Source organism: Ochotona curzoniae, unplaced genomic scaffold, assembly GCF_017591425.1.
Source record: "Ochotona curzoniae isolate NIBS_2020 unplaced genomic scaffold, NIBS_Ocur_1.0 contig_1071, whole genome shotgun sequence".
Taxonomy (NCBI): Eukaryota; Metazoa; Chordata; class Mammalia; order Lagomorpha; family Ochotonidae; genus Ochotona; species Ochotona curzoniae.
The window spans coordinates 2,839,897-2,867,468 of record NW_024464939.1 but is presented as its reverse complement, the minus strand read 5'-3'; the positions used below and the strand labels follow the sequence as shown (position 1 = coordinate 2,867,468).

At 42.3% G+C, this 27,572-nt stretch overlaps 1 protein-coding gene across 2 annotated transcripts in view; it reads right to left on the bottom strand.

Annotated features, from left to right (window-relative positions):
- Positions 1–671: 671 nt before the first annotated feature.
- The window catches only part of TMEM67 (transmembrane protein 67), a 56,360-nt gene continuing 29,459 nt past the window's right edge, over positions 672–27,572 (bottom strand). For both annotated transcript variants that reach the window (XM_040993350.1, XM_040993358.1), the window contains exons 17-28: positions 21,577–21,675; positions 21,227–21,313; positions 19,916–20,015; positions 19,678–19,817; positions 17,564–17,704; positions 14,186–14,266; positions 13,585–13,701; positions 8,828–8,944; positions 8,626–8,730; positions 8,068–8,170; positions 2,567–2,709; positions 672–1,774 (exon numbers count right to left, since the gene is read on the bottom strand). In XM_040993350.1, coding sequence (XP_040849284.1) covers positions 1,694–1,774; positions 2,567–2,709; positions 8,068–8,170; positions 8,626–8,730; positions 8,828–8,944; positions 13,585–13,701; positions 14,186–14,266; positions 17,564–17,704; positions 19,678–19,817; positions 19,916–20,015; positions 21,227–21,313; positions 21,577–21,675 — 1,314 coding nt within the window. In that variant the 3' untranslated portion in view covers positions 672–1,693. The remainder of the gene's footprint in view (positions 1,775–2,566; positions 2,710–8,067; positions 8,171–8,625; positions 8,731–8,827; positions 8,945–13,584; positions 13,702–14,185; positions 14,267–17,563; positions 17,705–19,677; positions 19,818–19,915; positions 20,016–21,226; positions 21,314–21,576; positions 21,676–27,572) is intronic.

The window sequence follows — 27,572 nt, the reverse complement described above, 5'->3', positions numbered from 1 at the left end:
TTCAACTGTGGCAATGTGTGGGGCTGGTGTTGTTAAGCTGCTGCTTGGGATGCTGAGACCCCATCTCAGTGTGCCCTTCTGCGTCCCCATCCTGGTTCCCGGCAATGTGCCTGGGAAAACACCTGAAGATGGCCCAAGTATCTGTGTGCCGACCACTCACATGGGAGAGCAGTGTGAGTGCCAGGCTCATGGCTCTAGCCTGGCACACCCAACTGCTGTGGTCACTGGGGAGTGATCCACCAGGCCAAAGATTTCTTCCTGTTCCCCTCCACCCCACCCTGTCAGTCTGCCTTTCAAATGAACAAAATATGAAAATCTGAACACTTTTTTATGCGTCAGAGCAAAGTAAAAGTATGCCAACTGATTCTGTACTTTTTTGATATGTACCATTTTGAAAACATCTGTACTAGCATTAACTTCTCATGAGGGTTGGATTTCTTTCATATGCTTCTGGATGTGGTGTTTTAAAAATCACTAATCTTTGCAGCTTTTATAAAGATATTCCTTTTTACACAACTGCATTTCCAAGGTTTATCAGCCCTTTTTTTCCTTTGTGATCCTCAAGATTCAGAGAAAAGTAAAAGATCCAACATTGGCAGTGTCTAGAAACTGACAGTACTACACCACTAAGTGCTAGTTCATAATTTACACAATAAACAAACTGGACACTGAAACACCACATGGTTTATTACATATTTACAATTTAAAAGCAAACATAATACATAGGATTGCAATTAAGTATTTACATGTAATTAACACAGAAAGTAGTATGAAGCATTGATTCAGCAGCTGATGGCCATCATACCTCAAATATGTATGGCCTTTCAAGTACAAGGTACACAATGAGGAAAATGTTAAAAGTACTGAAGAAAAAAATCATGTAACTGAAATCCTTCGTTCAGAATTCACTTGAATCATACTTTGCGTGTATTTTTTTCCCCCAAAATGCAGGCTTGCTGACCTATAAAGCCCAAGTTAGCTCAGTGAAACACCTTGTCAATATAACACAAGAAAGACACAGTTTGTAATTTACAATCTTTAGCATAAAGAGCAAAGCTTTGGAGCAGTACCTTTAAAAGATTAAGTTGTTAAAAATGCATATAAAAGCAAACTGGCTTCATAAATGTCAGTTACATTAGAGATGTAAGACACCTTGTGGAAAAAGTACTCAACTAATGCAAGATTGTAAAGGAATTCCCATTTCATGAGAATTAGCTCACTGTCAAGCCAGGTGAACAACGCAATTAGCAGTACAATAAACGTAACCTTAGAAATTTGGAAACATCTTTCAACATTTAACCACAAAGAGGTAAAACATAAAAACACTTATCTGAAAATTAGTGCTGAATTTGGAATGAAATAATTATGTCAATGCGAGAAAATAAAGACATGTCATAGTTTATAAAATGATCTGAAGACAAATGGCGATGATTTTGATTAATGTTAAAACTGTCACACTAAACACATTTTCCCGTTTCACTGAAGTGCTAATTAGAGTATGAAGTGCCATATACAGTGAGAAAATGACATCTTCCATTGTAACATGTCATACAGTCACAGATTATAAAAATAAATCTTTGTGCAGATAAAAATGAATAAAAAACAGAATAATCTGTATTAAAAATTTAAAAATATGTGGCAGACTAACTTAACATCATGACATTCTTTGCTACAATTGAGTCTGTTCAACAAATTAAATCAGGAATCTCTGATCCACCAAGGTTTTAGCAGCCAAATTCTTCTGTCCTACTGTATTACGGATGAATCTAAATATCTGGAAAAGTAAAACAATTCAGAATGAAAATAAACATATGAAGCAAATATCAAAATATCTAAGTTAAGCTAGCTAACTATTTTCGCACATTAGACATCTGAATACCATGGTGATACAAATTATTCTATTATGCTGTTTCATAAAATCAAAGCAGTTCCTATTCAGAATATATACTTCTCAATTAATACAAATCCTCTATGTTTACAGAATATATTTACAAATATTTTGAAAGCCAACTTTATTAAAATTTTTAAAGCTATAGGAACATCAAAAGATTTTACCTACTACAGGCAAAATTTGTTTATAATTCTAGATCTCTACTAAGGACTAATAAATTATATCTTCCTGATTCATATTCCCTTGACAAAGCAGAAAAATTTTGGTTATGATTAACAACCACATTTTGCCACTTCTTGGAGCTTCCGTCTCAGAGACTGTTTTATCCACACCGCTGTCTGTATGCACACAGGCTGGGAAGCATGAAAGTCACAAGCTAAAGGGGTTTTTGGTGTGTTGAGCTCCCCTAGAAGGCGAATTGTTCAGTTCTGGCAGCTAGCAGACTACTGGGTAATTGTTCTGCGAGATCACGTTTGGTTAATAAGCAGCCAAGGCCCTCCACTACATCCCAGTATTTCTCTGGCCCTCAAGGATGGAGTGTGGAATGCAATTGGCTGAACTTTGTTAGCTTCACAAATTCCCAGTGACAGAACACACGGTGACTCTCTGCTATCAAAATAACTATTTCCAAACTATCTATTTTAAAGAAAAACCAGAGAAATCTGAAAGATTTACCTCTTGTTGTACATATGTAAGGAAGGCTGCTAAAACAAAATTTTGGCAAGCCAAATCAACAACACAGAAGAACAGCAGATCAAAGATAAGAAGAGTGGCTTCATTTCCATAATACAGAACATTGCTGAAAGAATAGCCCTCATCTATTAAAATAAACAAACAATCTGTAAGACACAAATTATAAATTTAAAAATAGCACAAGTCCAAATTTTTGTCAATAAATTTTGTATACTTAAAAATAACATTAGAAGTAACAGTTCACTTAAAAACAAACAAAAGGAATTAAGATTTATGAATCTAAAAGGATAGCCACAGGACTAATAAAAAGTAGCTTTAACATTTGGACCAAGCGTTGGTAATTGTAAGTGTGTGTGTGTGCATTTGTGTTTAATGTCTTTCAAAGATGAGCTAATAAACATCCTTTCTCTTTTCTTAAATGTAATGATAGATATTAATCCTAGGAAAAATACTCAAAGATTAAGTTAAAGATTAAACAAAACAGCTCAAAATCAGAGAAGACTACTCCATGAAGTTCTAAAATTTCTATCTTAAGCAGTATCCAATATTTTCTCTCTAAGATATCTTCTAACTCTACAGGTGGGCTTTATTTTGGGAATATGAACATACTTTAAAACAAATTCAGATGAAAGCTACAGATTCTTTCACCGGAAAACATGCTGCGAACAACTTGAGGGGGGTCCAGAGAACCAGGAAAACTGTTTATGAATACCCAGATGGGAACCCGTTTCATACAAGAGGACATCTAGGGGGCTGGCAATGCTCTTTCTTGATCAGGTGCTAGATACGAGGAGTGCATTTGGTTTGTGAAAAGTCAGTGACCTGTAAGCTATATATACATACAATCGAAAAAGTAAAACCTACATGCTTTCCCTTGATGATCAACTAATTGATCCTGTAATGACTTCCTACGATAGTCCCTAGCTTATTATGTATCTTTACTTTGTGCTAAAACCTAGTTCTTCTATCGGATGCCCTACTGGACGCCTCTACATGGACATCCCAAAGACACACTAAGATCCAATACATTAAAAAATTCACCGACTTTTTCTCACAGCCTGTTCTTCCACTGGCACTCCATTTTAGTCAGTGGTGCCACTTAGCTGCCAATTTAGTCACATGAGCTAGAAATCTGGATAACTTCTGACTACTCTTTTTCTACTACATTTATATACATCCTTTAATACCTCTCTTTTTTTTAATTCCAACTGCAAATACCTTAGCTTATATTCTCATCATCTTGCAATAAAGCTGGGAAAGACTATTTAGAGGGTGATAGTAGAGAAGGACAAACAAAGGAAGACGGAAGAGGAAAGAAGAAAGGAACGAGATGACTGTATTAGAAGTAGCAACACCCTGTTTCTGGCTACCTATCCAACAGGTACTGGTATTTGATTCTTAGTATATGATGACTGCATACAAATCTTTGGAAGGTAATATCTAATTTTACAAAAAGGGCTTTCAAGTTCAGAAACTTTAAGCAACTTTTCCTGGTTCATAAGCAGATAAGTCAGGCTTTGACACCAAGCCCAGAAGACTGGAAATTTTAAGTTCATTTTTAATTTTCTTTTCAATTTGTTTACATGGTTGAAAGGGTCTCCGATTAGAGTGGGGAGGGGCAGGTATGGAGGAAGGTAGGTGCAACACATAAATTTCAATTTTTGTTTTTTCTCCTTGTCTACATGGGAGGAAGGAGAGGGAACCATTCCTTGATGTCAAGCTACATCAGCATCCGGCAATAGGGAACGGTCCATTGATGACACATTAAAGATCCCCCACATGGCAGCTGGTTAGATGGAACTAAGCTTTAATACCCATTGACATGTATGAGAGCTGAATGGGATGTGGGACAGACTGGACTACTTTGCTACACATACTGGCAAACCAGGGTAGGGGGACGGCCTGGTGGGGGTTATTGTGGGTCACTCTGACTAGGCTGCAGCTCCCACGTGTTTATGCAAGGGCCAAGTATGTCCTGGGCAGAACCAGGCTGGACTACAACACCCATTGGTTCCAGTGGAAGTTGAGGCTGAAAACAGAACCAACCCAGCAATTGCAACCACCAGCTGTTTGGAGCAATGGACTGTGCCAAGCCCTGTACTTGCTAGTACATACAAGAATGTGGACTGGGAACACCTCAGACAAAGTTGCTTTTGAGATCTCCCCAATTGAAACGCCGGACTCAGAACCCTAACCAAGAAAAGACAGAAGACAGAACAAGTCAATCAATCACCTCAGCTATATGTTGGCAGGGAAATACTGGGCAAACGGAGACTCTACTATGGACTATGTCAATCAGTGGATTCTTTGACGACCTCATCGTGCTTGGAGTGGTGAGATTGGCAGTGATTCATAACTGGTGAACTATCAAAATCACTTGAGCACGAATCTCGGAGCATGCCCCACATTCAGGACCTGGGATGAGTGGGAGACTGGGTGGGGCTTCTTTCTCAATATCCTCCTTTACCTCAGATACATGAAAGAAACAATATGGAAATAATTTTACCCACTTTCCTATAGCCCTTGAACCTTTTTACCCTAATTAACTACTATGTAAACATTGTCAAAAATATAATAAAAAATGAAGAAAAAAAAAAAGAGATCCCTCCCACACTCCCACACATGGGGAACAGTGTTGTAAGGGTATTACCGGAGTGCTTTTGACAGCTCTCAGATGTCATTGGCTTTGTTGCTCCAGAGATGACAAAACCTTTCTGGGGTCTACTGATTGACAAAATCCACCCTGATGTATACACAGAGCCAGGAACATACTTGGCCATAACTGTCCAACCTGTTCTGCTTTCCATCCTCGAATGAGGCAGCTGACAGCCTTTGCTGGTCTAGAAGAGCTGGCCATCATGTCTTCCATGTACATTTGGACAGGCTGTCCATTGCACAGACATCAACAACTGACGAGGCTCAGTCCTCACACATGTACTCCAAGGTTGGACCATATACCCTGTGATGTTCCCTGTGGCCAGGGTCTCACTAGTTGGAGCTGCAGCATAGTAGAGTGCCCACAGTTTCCCTACAAGATGCACTCCAAGCCCTGGATCTTGCGCTTGCCAGGGAGTACTGCAGTCCAGCATGACATGACTTGCACCCAGTCCCAGCAAACAGATGTTGTGGCCTAAACCAGCTGATCTGCAACCATTCTGGCTCTCATGTATGCCAGCAGGTGTAGCAGCCTACCCCAGCCTGGCTTGCCCCCAGATGCAGCTCTCATTCTCACCAGTGGAAGCAAGAAACCCAGCAAGGGAGTCCCTGAAGTTCCTCTACCAGGCCACTTCCAATCCCAGGGAGTCTTGCATGTGCCAGCAGATGTTACAAGTCAGAGATGGCCCACTCCAATCTTGGCATTCACCAGCAGTCACCACAGCCCAGCTCAGCCTGGCCCAGTCCCAGTCCCAGCTTTCACTGGTGGGTCCAACAGCCCAACACAGCCTGGTCCACTGCCACACACATATGAACTGGCAGCTGTTGTGGTCCGATCTGGCCTGGTCTACCCCCAGTTCAAGCTCTGACCAGCAGGCACAACAACCTGGCTAAGCCTGGCCCGCCCCCAGCCCTCATGTGAACTGGTAGGTGCTGCAGTACAAACTCCCACAAGTTCCATGTAGGTTCCTATTAGGCGAGTTGCAAGGTCCAGCATGGCTTGGCTGATCACCACCCCTAACTCTCTGTGCAAACCTATGGCTGCTTGCAGTCCAAAGAGGCAAACCCACAATTCCCCTATAGAATCTGCCCCCAGATCCAGTTCCCTCACGTTCTACTGGATGCTGTGGCCCAGCATGACATGGCCCACCCCATGCTCTGACACTTGAAGGTGGGTAATGCAGCCTAACCCAGGCAGCCATGCCCCTACCCCCCAGCTCCAGCTTTTGTGTGCACCAGCAGACAGCGGGTGATGCTATTTAGTCCAGTCCAGGTCTTCCATGTGGGTGGGTGCCTAGACCTGACCCAGACATGCCTTCCGGTTTCCCTTCTCTAAAGCACTCCAAATCAGCTCCCTTGCCTACCTATGAGTGCAGTGATGGAACCCTGGAAGCCCAAAGAAGTCATTCTTTCCCCATCAAACATGCCTCAGCTTCTCCCACTGCAATACATCCCCAGATCCCTCTCCCTGGGTGATCTGCAGGCCAATCTGCCCCTGCCAGCTGGGGCCATGGTGGTGGGCTCCAGCCCAGTGTTCCCCACCTTCCACACATATCTTTTTAAAAAGAAAAACAAAATAGCATAGGCAGCTATGTTTAACCCTATACTTGCACACAAGAGTCGAGTCTGAGGACATCCCACGTGAGGTTTCTTGGGAGGACTCACCAACTAGACGGCTGGACTCAAACCCTGGCCATAGAGAAAATCACAATATATGAGGTCTGACCTTGGAGTGCATGTATCAGGATTTGGCCTTCTCAGTTGCTGATCCCTGTGAAGTGGCATAGAGGGAACATGACAGACAGTTCATCTAGTCCAACAGAGGACGTCGAGTGCCTCGTCTCCACCTTCAAGCACCAGCATCCAATATGGGCAATGCTTTGTGTCCCGGTTCCTCTACTTCTGATCCAGCTCCCTGCTTACAGCCCGAGAAAGCAGTAGAGGATGGCTCAAGGTTTTGGGATCCTGTACCCACATGGGAGACCTGAAAGAAATGTCTCCTGGCTTAGGACTGGCTCAGCTCTGGCCACTGTGGCAATTTGGCAAGTGAATCAGAGGATGGAAAATTCTTCTGCTTATTCTCTTTGCAACTCCTGCCTTTCTAACAAAAATAAATAAATCTTCAAAAAAAAAAAAAAAACCCAAAACAGATTTTCTGAACCCTGGTGAAACAAAGCTGATGACTTCGTAAACTAGCAAAACCACTCAAGTAATACCCTCAACATACTCTTCCCCACACTGGGGTCCCTAAGGTGTCACCAAATGACCATCCCCACATCCCTGGGTGTTGATGTAGTTTGACAGCAAGGAGCAGCACCTGCCTGCCCCTCCCTCGCTGGGGACACAGCTTCCTCCATACCTCAACCCTCCCCACCCTAACTGGAAATCCACATGGGTGTGCATCCCTCTCAACCATGCAGTAAACAATGTTAAAAAGAAAATTAAAAAATAAAAGTAAAACAAAATAAAAAGAATTTAAGATACAATCCAAATTAGGTGTTAACAAATAATCACAAATATTTTTCTTCCTTTAGTGCTGAATAGATATTCCACTGATTAATGTTCCAATAAAATCTCTGGATTTAATATGTTTTACTCTCTTATTCATGTATAGTATTGATTCTGAAATTAAGCTTGTTTTCTAATAGATTCTCTTATATAGTTTATATTACTTGACATAAGATAGAATACAGAAAACAATTCTATGAGGTTAACTGAGTTCATTACATTTACTTTGTTTTGATTATATATCAAAGGAAAATAACTACAAATATTTCTTCCAACTTTGGAAGCAATAATCAAATTCAGCAAAGGCATTTGAAGGGTACCATTGTAAAAGATGCTCTTTTCCATTGGTTCCATGAATTCCATCCCAAGAATTCTTTCAAGAAGCAATTTATCTTTTATAAAGTAATCCATTTCCTTATGAACCTAATACAAAGAGAATAACTTCAAAAACAGTGAATATAGGCTTTCTAATTAACATAAAACCAGACGGAGGAAAAATACAAATGAAATATACACAATGAAAATCAGTTCAAAGTAAGTTTCTCAGGAATAGAATCCTGAAATAGCAGCAGGATTTCAAATAATGAATAATGCAGGCATATTTTGATTTTATGCTAAGAAAATTTCAGTACAGACATATCAAAGAGAATTATCATTATACTAAAAGACATATAAAATCTCATTTTATTCTTACACAACCCAATTCTATTCCTAAGCCATAATTTTTAATGACTAGAAATATCTTTTATGTATTAAATTTGACAAAACGAAAAAAGAGGATGCTAGGAACACTCCCTAGGTTAACTGATATTCCAACCCCACTTTTTTAAAAAAATCACATTTCATCCTAGCTCCAATATCAATGCTGATATACATACATGGTCGATGAACGAGCCAAGAAATTTATTCATTGTATGATACGCTTTTATGCACTGCTCAAAAGTACTTGTTGATGAACTCAGTAGTCTAGCAGGGCCATTTTTCTAATGTAAAAAGAGAAATGAATGAATCCTACACATCTTGATATTTAAATGACATGCAATAGTGGCAACACGCATCTGAACTGTCCTTCACACTGACCCTCGTTAGCATCTCATGAATCCTGTCGTAATGCTGCCGCATCTGGCTGGAAATGGCCATCTGAAAAGTCTGGCCATCTGTGTTGGGTACCAAACCTCGCTGGCTGCACAAATTTTCCTGAAAAGTTAAAGAACTTAAATTAAGCCCAAAATTATACATGTATAAAAAGCCTATTTCAAAAAGAAAATACAGCACTTTCCTTAGTGGGCATCATACACTACAACACTGTATTTGGCACAAAGTTTCTACAATTACCCAATGTTACCACTCCCCTTCAGTTTTTACTCATTTCTACTTTATTCCAATGCATACTCCCCTCCTTACAAAAAAATAAAAAACGAAATTTATCACACATTGACATTCTTAGCTTCCTTATGATTAGTTAATTGTTCTTAAATGTACACAGAAAACCTGGTCATAGAATTAATAGTCTCGTGTGGAGAAAAAAGATGACCAACAGTGGTAGATTGATGTGCTTAGGGGTGTGGAAAGAAGGGGACGGGAGCTGACAGAGAAGAGGGCAAGAGAGAATCATGGAGAAAACGGCAGGCAGCAGTGAAATGGACACGAAAGACTAAACTGCAATCCAAGAGCGTAAAGGAGGGCTCCACCTGCAGCTACAGAGACTCGGAGACTTGAGCGAAATTCAGTGAGAGAAATTCAGTGAGCAAAATTTGTTGAGTTGCAGACACAGGGAAGTGCCTGCCCATAGCACGGGGATAGGGGAAGGTGGACCCCAGGAACAAAACACGGGTGAAGAGGGTCTGAACTGAGCAAAGTGCAGCAGACATGGAACTAGGCGACCCAGAACAACCAAAACAACAAAACAAACAAGCAACTAATTTCTCTTTCATCCATTATTATGTCCTGGGTAATTTTCCACATTTAATATTCTATAAAATATGATTTTAAATCTATTTAAGATATCACTGTAAGGGCCCAGCGGCGTGGCCTAGTGACTAAAGTCCTCGCCTTGAACGCCCCAGGATCCCATACGGGCACCAGTTCAAATCCTGGCTGCTCCACTTCTCATCCAGCTCCCTGCTTGTGGCCTGGGAAAGCAGTCGAGGACGGCCCAAAGCTTTGGGACCCTGCACCCATGTGGGAGACCCGAAAGAGGTTCCTGGTTCTTGGCTTCGGATCGGCATAGCATCGGCCGTTGCGCTCACTAGGGGAGTGAATCATCGGACAGAAGCTCCTCTCTGTATATCTGACTTTGTAATGAAAATAAATAAATCTTAAAAAAAAAAAAGAAACCTTTAAAAAAAAAGAGATATCACTGTAAAAGTAGACTCATTTAATATTCTCTAATTTAAATATTTTCTCTGGCAGATAATCCAAGATGAAGTCTGGGACTCCAATTAGCTGTTCATATTGCACACTTTTCCTTTAGTTAAATTCACAAATTCTACAAAGATTATGAACTTTATTTGCTGTAACTGCTCAAATGCTTTCCACAAGGATTTATCCTACAATGGATGCCATTTTCACTGACGCTTTTATGTAAAAACTTTTAAAACTTGTTTATCTGATTATGAGTTAAGTTTGCTCTAGACATCTACTAATTTATTTCTAATTGTTTACTTAAAAATTCAGAATTGAAAATAAAAATATATCAAAAAATATTCTAGTCATTCTGATTTTTAAGTGGGGTTCATATAACTTAGTATTATTGAATCTGTTGTACTTCTTTTGGCATTTTATCCGCATTTACTGTTTTATTATTATAGAAGTTTTATATCAATAATATCGATTAATATTCATTATTGCTTAGACTGTCATTCTCTAATTTTTTTCTGGGTGCTTATGATTTTCTTTTTCACATTTAACTATTCAGGCTCAGGGTAACTTTTACTTTATTATTATTTTTTCAAAGATTTATTTATTTTTATTACAAAGTAAAATACAAAGGGAAGAGGAGAGACAGAGGAAGATCTTCTGTCCGATGATTCACTCCCCAGTGATCGCAACAGCTGGCGCAGAGACGATCCAAAGCCAGGAGCTAGGAACTTCCTCCAGGTCTCCCACATGGGTGCAGGGTCCCAAAGCTGTCCTCAACTGCTTTCCCCAGCCACAAGCAGGGAGCTGAATGGGAAGCTGAGCCACCGGGATTAGAACCGGCGTCCATATGGGATCCCAGCATGCACAAGGCAAGGATGTTAGCCACAAGGCTACTGCACCAGGCCTCATGTATTTTGTTCTTATAAAAGTTTTATTCTGGATGTCAGCGCTGTGGCGGAGGATTTTATGCTGCTGCTGCAGTGTAGGCATCCCATGTGGACACTGGTTCCAATCTTGGTTGTTCCACTTCCAGCTCCCTTTTTTCTTAAAATTTTTAAATGTTATTTTTTACTTATTTAATTTACTTAAAAAGGCAGATATACAGAGAGAAAGATCTTCCATCCCTTTTCACCCCATAAGCGGCTGCAATGGCTAGAGCTGAGCCCATCCAAAATCAGCAGTCAGGAGCTTTCTCTGGGTCTCCCACGCAGGTGCAGGGTCCTAAGACCTTGACTGCTTTCCCAGGCCACAAGCAGGGAGCTGAATGGGAAGAGGCGCAGCCAAGATCAGAACTGGTGCTCATATGGGATCCCAGCACGTGTAAAGCAAGAATTTAGGGGCCTGGCGGCGTGGCCTAGTGGCCAAAGTCCTTGCCTTGAATGCGCCGGGATCCCATATGGGCACCATTTCTAATCACGGCAGCTCTACTTCCCATCCAGCTCCCTGCTTGCGGCCTGGGAAAGCAATCGTGAACATCCCAAAGCCTTGGGACTCTGCACCTGTGTGGGAGATCAGGAAGAAGTTCCTGGATCCTGGCTTCGGATCGACTTAGCACCGGATGTTGCGCTCACTTGGGGAGTGAATCATCAGATGGAAGATCTTCCTCTCTGTCTCTCCTCTCTGTATATCTGCCTTTCCCAAAAAAAAAAAAAAAAAAAAAAAAAAACTTAAAAAATAAATAAAAAGCATGAGAACTTAAAGGAAAATATATAAAGCAAGGATTTAGCCATTAGGCTACCATGTTGAGCCCATTCTAGCTCCTTTCTAATTAATTAGCCTGGGAAGGCAATCGAGGATGGTTCAACTGCTTGGGCCCCTGTACCTGTGTGAGAGACCCAGAAGCAGCCCCTAGGTTTGATCTGAACCAGTTTTGGCTGTTGCAGCCTTCTGGGGATGTACTGTGCCTTTCAAATAAATGCTTAGAAAAAAAAATTCCAGAGGTCTCAAATGTACACAGAATAATAAATCACACATCACCCAATTTCAACAATTACCAACATTTTTAGCAACTTTATCTATATTCCTAAGTTTCTATTTAAAATCTTTCATTTTTATTTGAAAGGCATAAAAACAGAGAAAGAGGCATAGATCTTTCATCTACATTTGGATTCACTCCCCAATGGCAACAGTAGGTAGAGCAGGGTCACTCTGAGGTCAGCAGCTTAGGATTTGATCATATTAAATAAATAAATAAATGAATAATAAAAATATTTTATTTATTTGGGAAGCAGAGTTACATAGAGAGAAAAGGAGAGACAGATCTTTCATCTGTTGATTCACTCTCAAAATGGCCTCAACAGCTGGGAATGAGCCAGACCCAAGCTAGGAGACCAGAACTCAACCCTTGCGTTGTAGGGGTCCCATGTACTTGAGGCATCTGGTGTTTTCCCAGGCACTTTAGCAAGAAGCTGGATGGGAAGTGGAATCTCCAGGACTTGAATCGGTGCTCATATGGGATGCCAGCATCACAGGCTGCGGCTTTACCCAGTGTGGCAAGACACCAGACTCATGAAGTTTTTATATTACGCACTCTGCATGAACTTTTTGAAGTCTATTCTTACTTTTGTATTTATCTCTTAACACGCACCTAAAACAGAATTACCATGCTATAAACATGCCTAACAGAATTAATCATTTAGTGATATAATTTAACACTTACATATTAAATCCTTAGGGTTTTTTTTTTTTTTCAAGCAGTTGGTTTGGTTGAATCAGAACACAAATCTGTATTATTGTATTTGGTTGTTTTGCTTCTTAAATCTTAAATCATGTAACCTCTTCCCCTTCCATCATCATCCCTCCTTTTCTTCTCATGCCACTGATGTGTTTGAAAACACTGAGTTACTTTCTGTGAACCACCCTACATTCTGAGTCCAGCTACAGTCTCATTGAACTTGTCTCTTCAGCTCTTATGTTTCTTATAAACTGGAGGTTAGATATAGATTTTGTTCAAGTTCAATTTTCTTACTAAGAACACCTGATGGGTGATGTGGTATTCTTCCTATTGAATCACATCAAGAAGCATTGAATTTAAGTTTTCTTCACTTTTACTTATAGATAGAACCAGTGTGTCTAGATTGTAAGAACCTAATCTTTCATGATAATCTTCCCCATCAACACTGCTGATTATAGACTACATTCCTTATTGCTGCTTACAGGGTATATTTCTCAGATCATTAGTGACTAGAAAATGATGACCTTCTAGCTTAGAATTCCTTGTAATTTGTCATGTTTGGGACAGCTTTCCTTCTGGAATTATTTGGTTACTAATAACAGGAAAAACAGTTCATACAGAACTTCCAGATAAAATTAGATTTTTTTCCCCTTCATCAGTGTTGACAGCAATTGAATTGATAACCCAACCAACTTTTAAAAGTTACCAACAAGGACTTAAATATACATACATATGTTACAAATTGTATATTAAGAGAGCCCATCTCTTGACCTAAAGACAAAAATACAAGCCACATTCATACCGCTTCTCTTTTAAGATTCATATTCATTTCTTCCATATTAGTATCTGCATGGCCATGTACTGACCTACCATGAATGTAATATCCAAAACATTTGTGGGATAACACAAATACTGATATCTATATAAAAAAGAAGAAAAAGGACCAGTTACCAGCTTATTTGCAGAAAAATTAAAAAATTAAATTTTTGTTAACATTGCTTCATTTCTCACAAAATAATAAGGAATGAATTTTTAAGAAATATAGAAGAAGGATAAAAAGGAAATAAAGGACAGCAAAGAAGTAGGTGGGAATAAGAGTGAAGTATTTTTCAAGAAACGAAGACAATTTTATACATGAAGATGTTTCAGAGGCCATTATCTGAATGAACTGTTTGCCAGTACAAAAAATCCTTAAGTCAAATAAAGCAAATGAAGAGGAAAAAAGACTAAGGCAGTAACTATTAACTTACAATTCCTTATAAAACTCTCTGCAATTAACAACCGGTGGGAAATTAGATTAAAATGCAATCACACCAAATCACTTTTAGAGCCTTTGTTAATGTACTTATGACCTTTACAAAGGGGAAAATAACAGTTGCGAGGAACAGTCAGGAAGCACTTACGTTACTCATAGAGCATAAATCAACGAACTGTCGAATTTTATCCTCTACAAATCTCTCATAAAAAGCAGCAAAGAACACGATCTGAAACATTAAGCCAAATTTATATTTATTAGCTTTTAAAGTTTCAATTTTCTTTTATAACTACAGTGTAGTATTTTAGGAAAAAAGAAGTTGCCAGTAAGAACCCAGTGGCATCTTAGTAATTCCCAGGAGATGCAAATCCTTATCCTTCTGTGAGAGGAAGAAGGGTTTGGTGATTGTGTTAAGTCATGGGATGGAGGGGAAAGGAACAGCCTACTTCGACTTTCAGAAACTTTCCTGAGGCATCAAAACAAAGTAAGACAAATGTGTCAGAAGAAGGAAAACATCCAAACAATTCTGGACAAGCCATGTATTAATAGCCAAATGGCCATTTTCTTCTCCCGAAATCCATGTCTGCAGAAGACTGTGCTCTCCAAGCTAATCTCTAACAGCAGAACACATAAAACCATAGATCTAGTGTTGCATTTTGACTAAGGAGAGCGCATATATGCAAGTGGGTCATTAGAGGTGTTTTCTTAGACTGGGCTAACAGTCCTGGAAACAGATCTTCGCATGACAGCCCTTTAGACGTCTCTATCAGAGAAGGGTAGAGTTTGCTGAAAGCTGCTCCCTTACCCTATTTCCCTTGTCCCTCACTCCACCAGCTCACCTCCCACTCCACTAGCTCACCTCCCTGTTGATTCTCTTACAACTTGCCACAATCTGTAACTTTGTTACAGGAACTCATGAGCTCAGCACAGTGTCTCCTAAGAGTGTACAGCCTCTGATGATGGGGAACGTTGTCCTAAATACTCTACATACATCTTTAAATCCCTTTAAAGGACATGAAAAAACTGCATTATCCAAAGCTTATAAATTATATAACATTAAAAAAAAAAAGCTGGGTTTACGGGGAAAAAAGGAATAAAAGATAAAGCTCAACATTAACAGAATTCAAAAGTTCGGAAAATTTTTATATATAACTTTAATAGATTCTTAAAGGAACAAGTTAAAGGAACAAGTAAGTTTATTTGTGGAACAAAACATTGATAATCCTAGCATATTGCTCATGGAAGGAAACTCTCCTATCAGACCAGACAGCTAAGTGTTAACAAGGCTAAACGGTGCAGCTGAGGTTGCTAGCTGCTGTCCCAACCACCCTTCACTGTTCTAGAAACACCGTTCCTCTGAGCTCCAAGGGACTACAGCACAGCAAGGTATGGCCAAGAAGCCAAGCATGAGCAGAGCAGATGTTGAATGGTAGGCACTTCTAAAGAGACAGTCAGGAGGAAATAGGAGGTCAGCCTATCTTCCTGACTACCTCCTGCACCTCCACCAGCCCTGAAGACCATGAGGTGACCTTGGAGAGCTCATAGCACATGGATGGCTTATGGGGCCCAACAGCAATAATGAAATATATTCTAGCTGTACACTGCTGACCTATGCTCTTATTCATCAGAGTTATCCAATTTGTCACTTTCATTTTGTTCTGTTCTCTTGTTATATTCAATCAAATATGAGAACTTCAGGTGAAGTTCCTTTAAATTCTCTACAGACTGCCATAAGCACAAGGTATTTTCTTACTATTATGTTGATAAATTTCAAACCCAACACTTTCAAATTCAGCCTGTCTTCCTTTTCTGTTGTTGACTATCCATTAATCACTCTATGCCTATAACTTGAGTGTGATCAAGTTTGATTAATATAAATGTTAACTTCAGGCCCAGTGTGGTAGCTTAGTGACTAAAGAAGTCCTCGTCTTACACGCACCAGGATCCCATATGGGCACCAGTTTAATCCTGGCAGTCCTGCTTCCCATCCAGCTCCTTGCCTGTGGCTTGGGAAAGCAGTCAAAGACAGCTCAAAACCTTGGTACACTGCACCCACATGGGAGACCTGGAAAAAGTTCCCAGCTCCTGGCTCCTAGCTTTGGATCAGCGCTGCTCTGGCATTGCTGGATTGAACTAGTGAATGGAAGATCTTCCTTTCTGTATCTCCTCTCTGTATATTTGCCTTTCCAATAAAAATAAATAAATCTTTTAAAAATAATAAAATAAATGTTAACTTAAACAGGCAGGTCTCAGGGGTAGCGCTATGGCACAGTAAGCTAAGCCTCTGCCTGTATTGCCATCATCTTCTGTGGGTGCAAGTTGACAGCCCAACTGCTTCACTTCTGATCCAGCTCTGTGCTAATGGCCTGGGAAGCAGCAGAGGGTGAGTCCAGTACCCTCATAGGAGATCCAGAAGCAGCTCCTGGCTAATGGACAGCTTCAGCCATTGCAGGCTTTTGGGGACTAAAGCAGAGGATGGAAGATCCCTGTCTCTCCTCCCTCTAAAAATGCCTTTCAAATACAAATAAATCTTTAAAAAAGGCAATTTTCAGGTTACAGAATAACACCATGTGGGTCCAATTCTGTAGGAGTAAACTCTGTTAGAGGAATTCTAATGCCAAAAGGTCTTTAAAAATAGGCTGTTAGATAAGCTACACAGACTCCTGTTTATCAGGCTACATGGGAAATTAACCTTGCTCTCTTCAGAGCTTCTATCTTCATTTGTTGAATACAAAAGTTGAAGGAATGTTTAACCAAACAAAGGCTCTTTCTGATCATAGTAGCATCTGGAAGCAAGAGAAAGTACAGATATCAGAGTTGAAATTCTGGCTGCTGTTTTTCTATTTTTTTGACTTTAAGATGAGAGAAGAAGAAATAGATAAACTCTTCTGCAGCCATAGGACATGTGGCTGAGGTACGTTTTTAATTTGTCATGCTAACAAATATTTCAAAGGAAATCTCCAAGGGGTACTAGCAATTAGAGTGACATTTAGTAATGTATAAATAAATGCAAATAGTTATGCTTTAAAGAAAGTATTTAGAGTAGCTTAGCTGTCTCTAAAACTGCACAGAAACTAAACAAGAGAGTCACTCTTATGAGCAGAAAGCTTAAGATTCTGAAAGACTTTTTCAGGCCCTCACTATTGACAAGAACAGGAACTCTGAAGCTAGGCAACCGGGGCTGCAGCTCCTGTTCTGTCATTTCTAGTTGCGCTGACTTCAGGCAAGTATTTTACCTTCCTGTACTTCAGAGGCTTCTCATCTGTAAAATGGAAATATTAACAGAACCTGTCAATAAGGATTACCATAAAAATTAATCAGTTAATATATGTAAAGCAATCTATTACTTTTCACAATACCTGGATAATTATACAAGGTAAGAATCAGCTGCTACTGTTATTGTTCTGGCCATCTTTATGCCTCAGAAAGTAGGAAGTAGTTCGCATCTGTGGGTACTCACTGCGCAAGCACAATGACCTATAATTACAGAACAGCAATGCTATCTGAAAGCATACTTTGCCGTTACCTGTATAACTCCAATGACTAGCCAAAGTGCAGTCGACACTGCGTATCTCAAGATGCGGCTGTAAGGAGCGACGTAGTCAGATGGGCTGCTGGAAAGACTAGATGATGAGTCCATCAACGCTAGGTTCTTGAATCCCACAACCTGGAGCGAAAAGACAAAAGCATCAAACAGATGTGGACAAAGAAACCTCCCTCAGAATCAAATCGAGGCACCCTGTTTGCTCTTCACCTTAACAACAATATCCACGTTCACACATACAACATACAAATGAAATAACTATCAGCTACTATTTTAACTACAGAATATTTATTAAATACTCGGTATTGTTCTTAATACAATAGGCCAGATATGACTTTACTACCATGCATACAGATAAGATGAAAACATTTCTATTGAAAATTTGAAATTTTTTTCAACAAACTACCGGTGAAATACATGCGTTATCAGCATTTCACTTGTATGAGGTTTCACACTGTGTACTTTTATTTTAAAACAGTCCAAATATCCTTTGAAGGAAACACCTTCTTCAGGAAAAGGAAGCCACTACTGAATAAGCTTGGAATGTGCATTTACAAAGTCACTGGCATGCTCCCACCTTTCTTCATGCAGAATAACGGCTCTGGGAAATTATACAAGATTTCATTCAATCTAGCATTTTTTCAAACTTCATTGCAAACGTTTTAATGGAATACCTTGACAGTACTGCCTTGGGGTTCTTATTGTAGGGCTGGGGTATCATATCTGGCTCCAAACCTCCCTGTTAATTCACCTGGAAAAGCAACAGATGATGCCCCAAGTCCTTGTGTCCCTGCACCGAAGTGGGAGAGCCAGAGGAAGCTCCTGACTTCAGAACGGCCCATCTCCAGCCTCTTCCGCCTTCTGGGGAGTGAACCAGCAGATACACCTTTATTTCTTTTTTTTTTTTTTTTTTTTTTTTAAAGATTTATTTTTATTATTTTTTATTGGAAACGCGGATATACAGAGAGGAGAGACAGAGAGGAAGATCTTCCATCCGATGATTCACTCCCTAAGTGAGCCGCAACGGGTCGATACTATGCCGATCCGAAGCCAGGAGCCTCTTCTGGGTCTCCCACGCGGGTGCAGGGTCCCAAAGCTTTGGGCCGTCCTCGACTGCTTTCCCAGGCCACGGGCAGGGAGCTGGAAGGGAAGCGGGGCTGCCGGGATTAGAACCGGTGCCCATATGGGATCCCGGGCATGCAAGGCGAGGACCTTTAACCACTTGCGCCATCGCGCCGGGCCTAGATACACCTTTATTTCTACCCTTCTCTCTCATTAAAACTCTGCCTTTCTTAATAATAAATAAATCTTAAAATAGAAAAAAAAAAAAGGAAGGGGATGTAGTGGTGCTGCACAGTGGGTTAGGCCAAGGCTTATGACAGCAGCATCCCATTTCAAACCGCCAGTCTGAATCCTGACTACTCCGCGATTCCAATGCAGCCTCCTGCAAAGCGGCCTGAGCAGGCCACAGAAGGCAGCCAAAGCACTTGGAGACCAGGATGAGTTTCCTGCTTCTGACTCTGACCTTACCCAGGCTTTGGTTTTGGCTCTTTGCCCAACAGGGGAAGTAAACTGGTAACTAGAAACGCTCAATCTCTCCCTTCTTCTCTGTTGCTCTGCCTTCCAAACAAACTTTTTTTTGGAAAAAATTCATAAATTGAATTTAAAAAAATTTCAACATAGCAAACTGTCCACTGATTTATTCCCCAAATGGCTATAAAGACAGCGCTGATCCAGCGCTGAAGCCTGGAGCAAGGGAACTCCGTTGGGATCTCCCATGTGGGTTACAGGGGCCTAAACACTTGGGTCTTCACCTGCTACCTGGCCAGAGGCACCAGCAGGGAGCTGGGTGGAAGGTGGAGCAGCCAGGACCCACGAGGACAAGACGCTCTGACATAGGGCGCTGGGGTGCTAGCATTGTAGTCAGTGGTATAACACACTGAACCCCAGGCCAACCCCAACCCTTTCCTTCTAAATGAGTGATAACAGTGTCAACTTAGAGAAAACGTCCACTGTCATGAAAGCTTAATTAAGATTATTCCAACATTTATGAAGTACCTACAAGTTGATCTATAATTACATCCAACAGTTTGTACCTCCAAAAAGAAGAGAACAGTAAGTATTTGAAAAAGTGGATTGATTTTTCTCACAGTCTGAATTTCATTCCATTCATTTGCTACAAAATATGTTCTCCATATGCTTACAGGAACAGTGGCACTCCGCACACCACCCTCACCTGGCCAAGGAGATAAAATGAGGGAAACAGTTTCACCTTCCCTGCTTTGCAAGCCTAAGTAGCAAAATAACTGTGGTGCACATACTGATTTTATTTACCTTCAACAGCTTTCAGAACTTTTCCTTTGGGTCTCTCCCAATCAATAAAGAATACATCTATAGTTATCTGGGACATGAGCTTATGCAAAAACTGTACAGCCTGAGAACAACACACAATAAGACATCTGAAAATTATCCGAATCAAGCCCGCTACTGATTAAGAAACATGCTAGATAGTAACATAGGGAAAAACTGGGGGAAAGGGTAAATGGGGAAGGTAGAAGGGAAAATCCCTGAGCTGTACCGTGAAAAATAAAAACTAATAATAACAATAATATCTAAAATACAATTATAAATGAACAAATCTATACACATAAGAACATGCAATTGTTAAAAAATGCCTTTACTTGAAGTTACATGTACTATTAGGAAACCATGAGAAGTTCACCAAAGCAAATCACCAAATTCACACCATTCTCACACATTCACTTCACCTTTTCTTTCCTTCCCCCCTCCCTCCTTCTCTTCCTTCCTTTACTTCTTTTTTTCCTCCTTCCTTTAATATAGGGGTATGAAAACAGGAAACCTATACCTCCTTCTTACAGATGGGGCTTGCATATCTGACTTTGCTCCCAAGGCTTCTAGATGTATACTCTGCTTTGTATTGCATATAACTTCTTCAGAAGGTATTTTCATTTGTAATTTGCTTATCCTACTTAAAAGTTTAAGATATTGTATTTTTTCTATTTTTGCATTGAAAATTCTCATTTATAAAGTTGTAAATTGTTCTCATACATAAAAGCAGTTGTTTCAACAGAGGCATTCTTCCAAAGATGCATTCCTGATCAAATACAAGGTGCTGATGAGAGTATGGGATGAAATCTCTAACAGAAAAGCTCACTGGGAAAGTCAGGCACTAATAATTACAAGGAAGTGGGAAACAGAGCTCCCAAAGAGGCCGAGAGCCAGCTTCCTCAAACCAATGGACATGGTCACAGAACACGAGGGGGAACAAACACAGAGAGCTCCCCAACAGGCCTGTGCCTGCTACCTCACACACCAACGGACATGGTCACAGAAGACGAGGGGGGACGGAATACAGACACAGAGAAACAACCTTTAGCCTTTAGCACCTCATGCAGAATTGTACCTTTTTGATTATCAGGCACAAACTCACACCTCCAGGCATTTTGTCCCACTGTGAACTCAACTTGACTAAAAGTAGATTATCCCATGTAAAACAAAGGCATACTTCCTTTGAAAACCAAAGTAAATTTTATACCAAAGATCTTTAAAAACCAGCTTAATTTTAAAGACTTACTAGTTTATTAGCAATCTTTTGAACTAGGAGAGCTGTCCTTTGAAACTTACTTTCAGAGCGAAAGCGCATCCTACATAAATGACAAAATCTTCTTCCTGGACAGGTGTTGGTAGCAAAACAGAGACAGACTTCTGCGCCTGTAATAAAAATTATTTGGCTAAATATGACCACACGAGGATTTTTAGTGCATACAATTTATAAACCTTTGAAGAAACAACCATAAAAGGGGATAATCATTTATCCCATGAATATAACCCATCAGGGAATCGTGAAGTTAGTTTTAATATTCTTTCATATTCTTTATCAGAAATGCTTCCAATAAAATAGTTCCTTTATAAAAATCATTTTTCCAATGATTCAGGTATTGGCATTTTCTGAATGTATTCAGAAACTCACTCACTTTGAAGAAAATCAGCCAATAAAGACCTGCTCCCACTGTGATCGTAAAGAAGACATTGGCCAGATCACCAGCATAGTACACCAAGAATTTCATAACTGTCTGCAATTAAAAAAAAAATTATAGCTGTAAAAAATGCAACGTTTATGGCATTCAGCAACACTATCACTTTTAATCACAGATCATCCCTGACCACATTTAATTTACAGAACAACTGAGTCTCCTTCCTAGATACTTTTGGATCCTTATGTTTAAAAAGTTTCTGGAACTGGAGCAATGGCTAAATCCTTGCCTTGCAAGCACCAGGATCCCAGTCCATGTTCTGGCTGCTTCACTTCCTCCCCAGCTCCCTGCTTGTGGCCTGGGAAAGCAGTAGAGGATGGACCCCAAAACTTTGGGACCCTGTACCCATGTGTGGGACCTGGAAAAAATTCTTGGATCTTGGGTTTATTGGCTCAGTTCTAGCCATTGCTGTCATCTGCAAAGTGAACCAGTAGTGGATGGAAGATTTTTCTGTCTCTCCTCTGTAAATCCAATCTGTGTTTCTAATAAAAATAAATAAACCTCAGGCCCGGCGCGGTGGCGCAAGTGGTTAAAGGTCCTCGCCTAGCACGCCCGGGATCCCATATGGGCGCCGGTTCTAATCCCGGCAGCCCCGCTTGCCATCCAGCTCCCTGCCTGTGGCCTGGGAAAGCAGTCGAGGACGGCCCAAAGCTTTGGGACCCTGCACCCACGTGGGAGACCCAGAAGAGGCTCCTGGCTTTGGATCGGCATAGTATCGGCCATTGCGCTCACTTGGGGAGTGAATCATCGGACGGAAGATCTTCCTCTCTGTCTCTCCTCTCTGTATATCCGCCTTTCCAATGAAAAAATAATAAAAATAAATCTTAAAAAATAAATAAATAAATAAACCTTAAAAATAAATAAATAAATAAAGCCTGTCACTTTTCAACCCTTATCTCAACACCTAAGAAAGCTGAAATTGGGCCAGCAGCAGCCAGATCATGGGGGTCCGAGAATGTGGGCTTGCAGGGGGCCAAGGGATAAGTGCTAGTGGGGGTGAGTAGAGACCTAGGGGCTTAGATCCAGGCAGGTGAAGCAAGCCTGGGGAGTTTCCCAAGGGAAGGGGAGGGAAGAGCATGCTGGCCTGGTGGGCTGAAGAGCCACGTTTGGGGAACTTTGAATGGGCCTGGATCTTGGGTGTGTGGAGGGATACAGTCCCAGGCTAGCCCATGTGCCACGAGCTGGAAGGCTGGGCTGGGGAACCCATGCACTCCCAGGTGAAGGGACTGTGGATTGATCAGGAAGGGAGTAAGGAAATGTTTGGGAGGGAGAACTGCTAAAGGAGTATATTGCAGGTGAGGAATGACTTCTGAGGGACTCCCAAATACAAGGCCACAGTACTTGGAGGTAAGCGAGGAGGCTGAAACCAAGTGGTTTGGAAGGGAGAGGGAGAGGACCTTTATGGGTTAGACAGATGCACTAGCCCACGTGGGAGACCTGAGCTGGGCTAGTTAGCATGGATCACAGCCAACCACAGATGCACATTAAAGCTAGGACTGGGGCCTGCCTGGCAGGGTTAGATCACAGTACACCACCCAGTGAGTGTCGGAACAGGGGATGAATCATGTTAGGCTGAACAATGAAACTAACCAGTATGCAAGAATCAGGTCCATGGGCAGATTCTGCGGAGTATATGTGGGCTCACCTTGGGGAAACAGCAATTTCCACTGGTTAGCTTAAGAGCTGGGGGTGGTGATGGGTTGATCTAGGCATGACCATGACACCCTCCAATATTCATGGGTACTGAAGTTGGGAACAAGCTGGGCTGATCCAGGCTGCAGCACCCATAGGCACACTCAAAAAATGGGGTGTGGGGTGGGCTGGTCCACATCTACCAGTTCATACAAAGGCTGGGACAGAGAGGGCAGACTACCCTGGGTAAGGGCCTACAGCTTCCAGCACATGTGTGACCTAGGTTTGAGAGTGGGCCTGGTTGGGGAACTTGGGAAACTCCCCTGGGGGCCATAGCCCCCAGAGGTGAGCATTTGATTTTGGCCTGGGTGTTGGTCAGGCCAAGCAAGGTAGCTCCACTCATTGGCAAGTGTGTGTGTTGGTTCTGGAGGAGGGTGGACTGGGCAGGGCTGAGCCAATGTCAGCCTCCTGGCAGGTGAAAGAGACAGGCTGGAGTACAGGTCATGCTGGGCTAAACTATCACACCTACTGGTGTGTGTGAGCCAGACTGGGCTGGGGTAGACTGCAGCATCAGCCAGCGAGAGCCTGGACTAGGGACAGATTGGGATGGATCAGGCTTCAGCATCCAATGGCAAAGGCCAAGACAGGGGATGGACTATGCTGATTTGGGTCAGAGCAATCACTGGCATGTGCAAGATTTGTGGCTGGGAACAGGCCTGGTTGGGAAGCTAAGGGGACACCTCAGCTGGGTTTCAGTGCCCACTGGTTAGTGTTAGAGCCAGAATGAGGGCAATGAGCAGGACTAGACATGACTTCTATGTCCCTCAGTATGAGTATGGACAGGTTCTGGGGTGTGACAAACTGGCCTAGACTCCAGCATACACTGGTGCTTGTGAGAGCCAAGATTCATTTGTTTTCTCTTTCTTTCTTTCTTCCTTCCTTCCTTCCTTTCTTTCTCTTTCTTTCTTTCTTTCCTTTTCCTTTCTCTTTTCTTCTCTTCTCTTCTTTTCTTCCTTCTTTCCTTCCTTCCTTCCTTCCTTCCTTCCTTCCTTCCTTTTCAAGATTTATTGACTTTTATTGGAAAGGCAGATATACAGAAAGAAGAAGAGACAGAAAGGAAGATTCTTCATCCCTAAGTGGCCAAAATGGCTGGAGCTGAGCCAATCAGAAGCCAGGCGTCAGGAGCTAATTTCAGGTCTCTCACACAGTTACAGGGTCCCAAGGCTTTGGGCCGTCCTCGACTGCTTTCCCAGGCAACAAAAAGGGAGCTGGATGGGAAGTGGACCCGTTGGTACACAAACCAGCGCCCATCTGGGATCCCAGCACATGCAAGGCTGAGGATTTTAACCACTAGGCTACCCCACGGGGCCTGAGAGTCAGGATGAGTGTAGAACTGGCTGGGCTAGGTCTCGGTAGCAGCAGAACAATGCAAGAGCTATTTCTGGTGTGGACCAGGTGTGGCTGGGTGGTAGCACCCAACAGTCAGAAAAAGAATGTGTGTGAGAACCAACCCAGCGATTGCAACCACCAGCTGTTTGGGGCAATGGACTGTGCCGGGCCCTGTACTTGCTAGTACATACAAGAATCTGGACTGGGAACACCTCAGACAAAGTTGCTGTGGGGATCTCCCCAATCGAGCTTCCAGACTCAGAACCCTAACCAAGAAAAGACAGAGGATAGAGTGGGTCAATCAACCACCTCAGCTATATGTTGGCAATGAAAATGCTGGGCAAATGGAGACTCTATGATGGACTATGTCAATCAGTGGATTCTCCAACCACCTCATCGTGTTTGGAGTGGCGAGATTGACAGCAATCCGGAACTGCTGAACTATCAAAACCAGTTGAGCAAGACCCTTGGAGCATGCCCCACATCTGGGACTTGGAGTGGATGGGAGACTGGGTGGGGCTTCTCCCTTAAAATCCCCTTTTACATCAGATATATTAAGGAAATAATACGGAACTAATTGTCTTGCCCATCTTCCTGTAGTGCTTGAACCTTTTTACCCTAATTATGTCAAGATTGTCAAAAATAAATTCATTAATTAATTAAAAGAAAAGAAAAGAATGAGTGTGAGCCAGTTGAGCCAGGCCACTGTTCCTGCCAGGACAAAAGGCAGACTAAGTCAGTCTGTGCCAAGGACCCATTGGTGTGTGTGAGATCTGCCACTGGAAAGAAAACTGATAGTGGAACTTGGGGCACTCCTTTGTCAGGATGCATCTCTGCAAGTGAATGCAAGAACCAATGTTGGGAGCAGCCCAGGCCAGGAGAGGTTATACGTATGCAGGCATACGTGTGGGTCAGGTCTGGGGGTGGGCCAAGCTGGGCCAGTTCATAACACCCACTAGCAGATCTGAAAAAGAAGAAGGGCTGCAGGACAGCCCAGGTTGGGATACAACATGATCCAGTTCACATTAGGGCTGGAACTGAAGCATGTCGGGGCTGGACTAGGCTGCAGCATCCACCAGCATGAGGTGGAACTGGGGACAGGCAGGACCAAGCCAGGGGTCATTACCCACCAGCAAATGCCAAAGTGAGATAGGCCATGCCAAACTGGGCCGCAGGACCCATCAACACATGTGGACCTGGGCTGCGGGTAGGTTGTGAGCCTGGTAGGGAGGCTGCAGAGGACTCCTCTGCTGGGCTACTGCTCCCACTGGTGAGTGTGAGAACAAGGATGCGAGTGGACGAAGCTGGACATGGCAACAACATGTGCTGGCCTACGTTAAGCTAGGTTGGGGGAAAGTCAGGCTGCGTTAACCAATTGTATCCATTGGTGCATGCATACGCCAGAGTAAGTGCAGGCTGGTTGGGCTTTACTGTGGCATTTGCTGGCAAGTGCCAGTCTTGTCAAGCTAGACTGCAGAACCACCTGGAAAGTGGATCCAGTATGGAAACTGTGGGAACCTGTCTGAGCGGTTACAACCCCCACTGGTGAGCAAGGGAACCAGGGCTAGGTGTGGGCCTGTTGGTAGTGGCACATGCTGTCATGAACATGGGCTGGATAGTGGGGTTAGTTGGGCTGAACTAGGTTTCAATGGCCATTGACATGTATGAGAGTTGAATGGGATGTGGGAAAGACTGGACCAGTCTGCTACACAAACTGACAAACACAGGAAGCAGGACTGGGAAGGGGCCTAATGGGGCTTATTGGGGATCTCTCCCACTGGTATACATGATGGCCATGGATGTGGTGGGCAGGGTTAGCTAAGTCACACTATCATTGGTTTGTGTAACAGATGGGGCTGGAGACAGAACTGACCCAGTGATTGCACCTATTAGTGTGTGCATAGGCTGATGTGGATGATGGACAGAGCCGTACTCCATTCTGATAAGCACACACAAGAATAAGTTCTGGGATCACTTTAATCAAGGTTTCTTTGGGAATACCCCATCTGAACCGATGGACTCAAAACTCCAGCTATGGGGAGAATCACAGGAACTATGGTCTGACTGTAGAGTGCCATGTGTCAAAGCTGGGCCTCCTCAGGGGGGACAGCAATGGACAGCATCCCCAGATGCACGTGGAGGACATGGCAGTCCATTAGAGCCTGCAGAAGACATCTGGTACCAAAATACAGGTAGGAAGCCAACAGATTGGTCAACTACCCCCAGGTATATGTTGGCAGCAAATATCTGGGCAAATGGAGAATCTAAGGTGAACTATGCCAGCCAAAGGATATGGAAAGGATTTTCTCATCTTTGAATTGGCACAATAAACAGCATTTCAAACTATCAAACTACTGAAACCACCAAAGCAGACAAAGCAGATCCCTCGGAGCATGCTCCACCACCAGGGACCCTGGCATCACATCGGGTGGCCATTCCCCGTCCCCAGATACTGAGGCAGTTGGCAGGCTGGGTGTGGCTTGTCCCCTTATCTCTCCCCTTTCTATCTCGACCCTTTTTACTGTAATTAACTATGTAAACATCATTAAAAATAAAATTAAAAACAAGAAAAAGCTGAAATTGTGGCTTTATTTCCCCACAGCTGGAACTCCTATCCTAATCTACCCTCCCCAACACCAGTTAGTTTTCCTCTTTCCCCTTTCCTCCCCTCTCCTCTCTCCTTCCCCATCACTTCCCAAGAGAGGTCTTCCATCTGCTGGTTCACTCTCCAGATAGCCACAACAGGCAGCACTGGGGCAGGCTGAAGCCAGGAGCCAGGAGTCATCGCTGGGCCTCCCAAGTGGTTGTAAGGGGCCATCTTCTGTTGCTTTGCCCAAGCCATAAGCAGGCAACAGAATCAGAAGTAGAGCAGTCGGAACATGAACTGGGACCGATACAGAATGTCACTATCATAG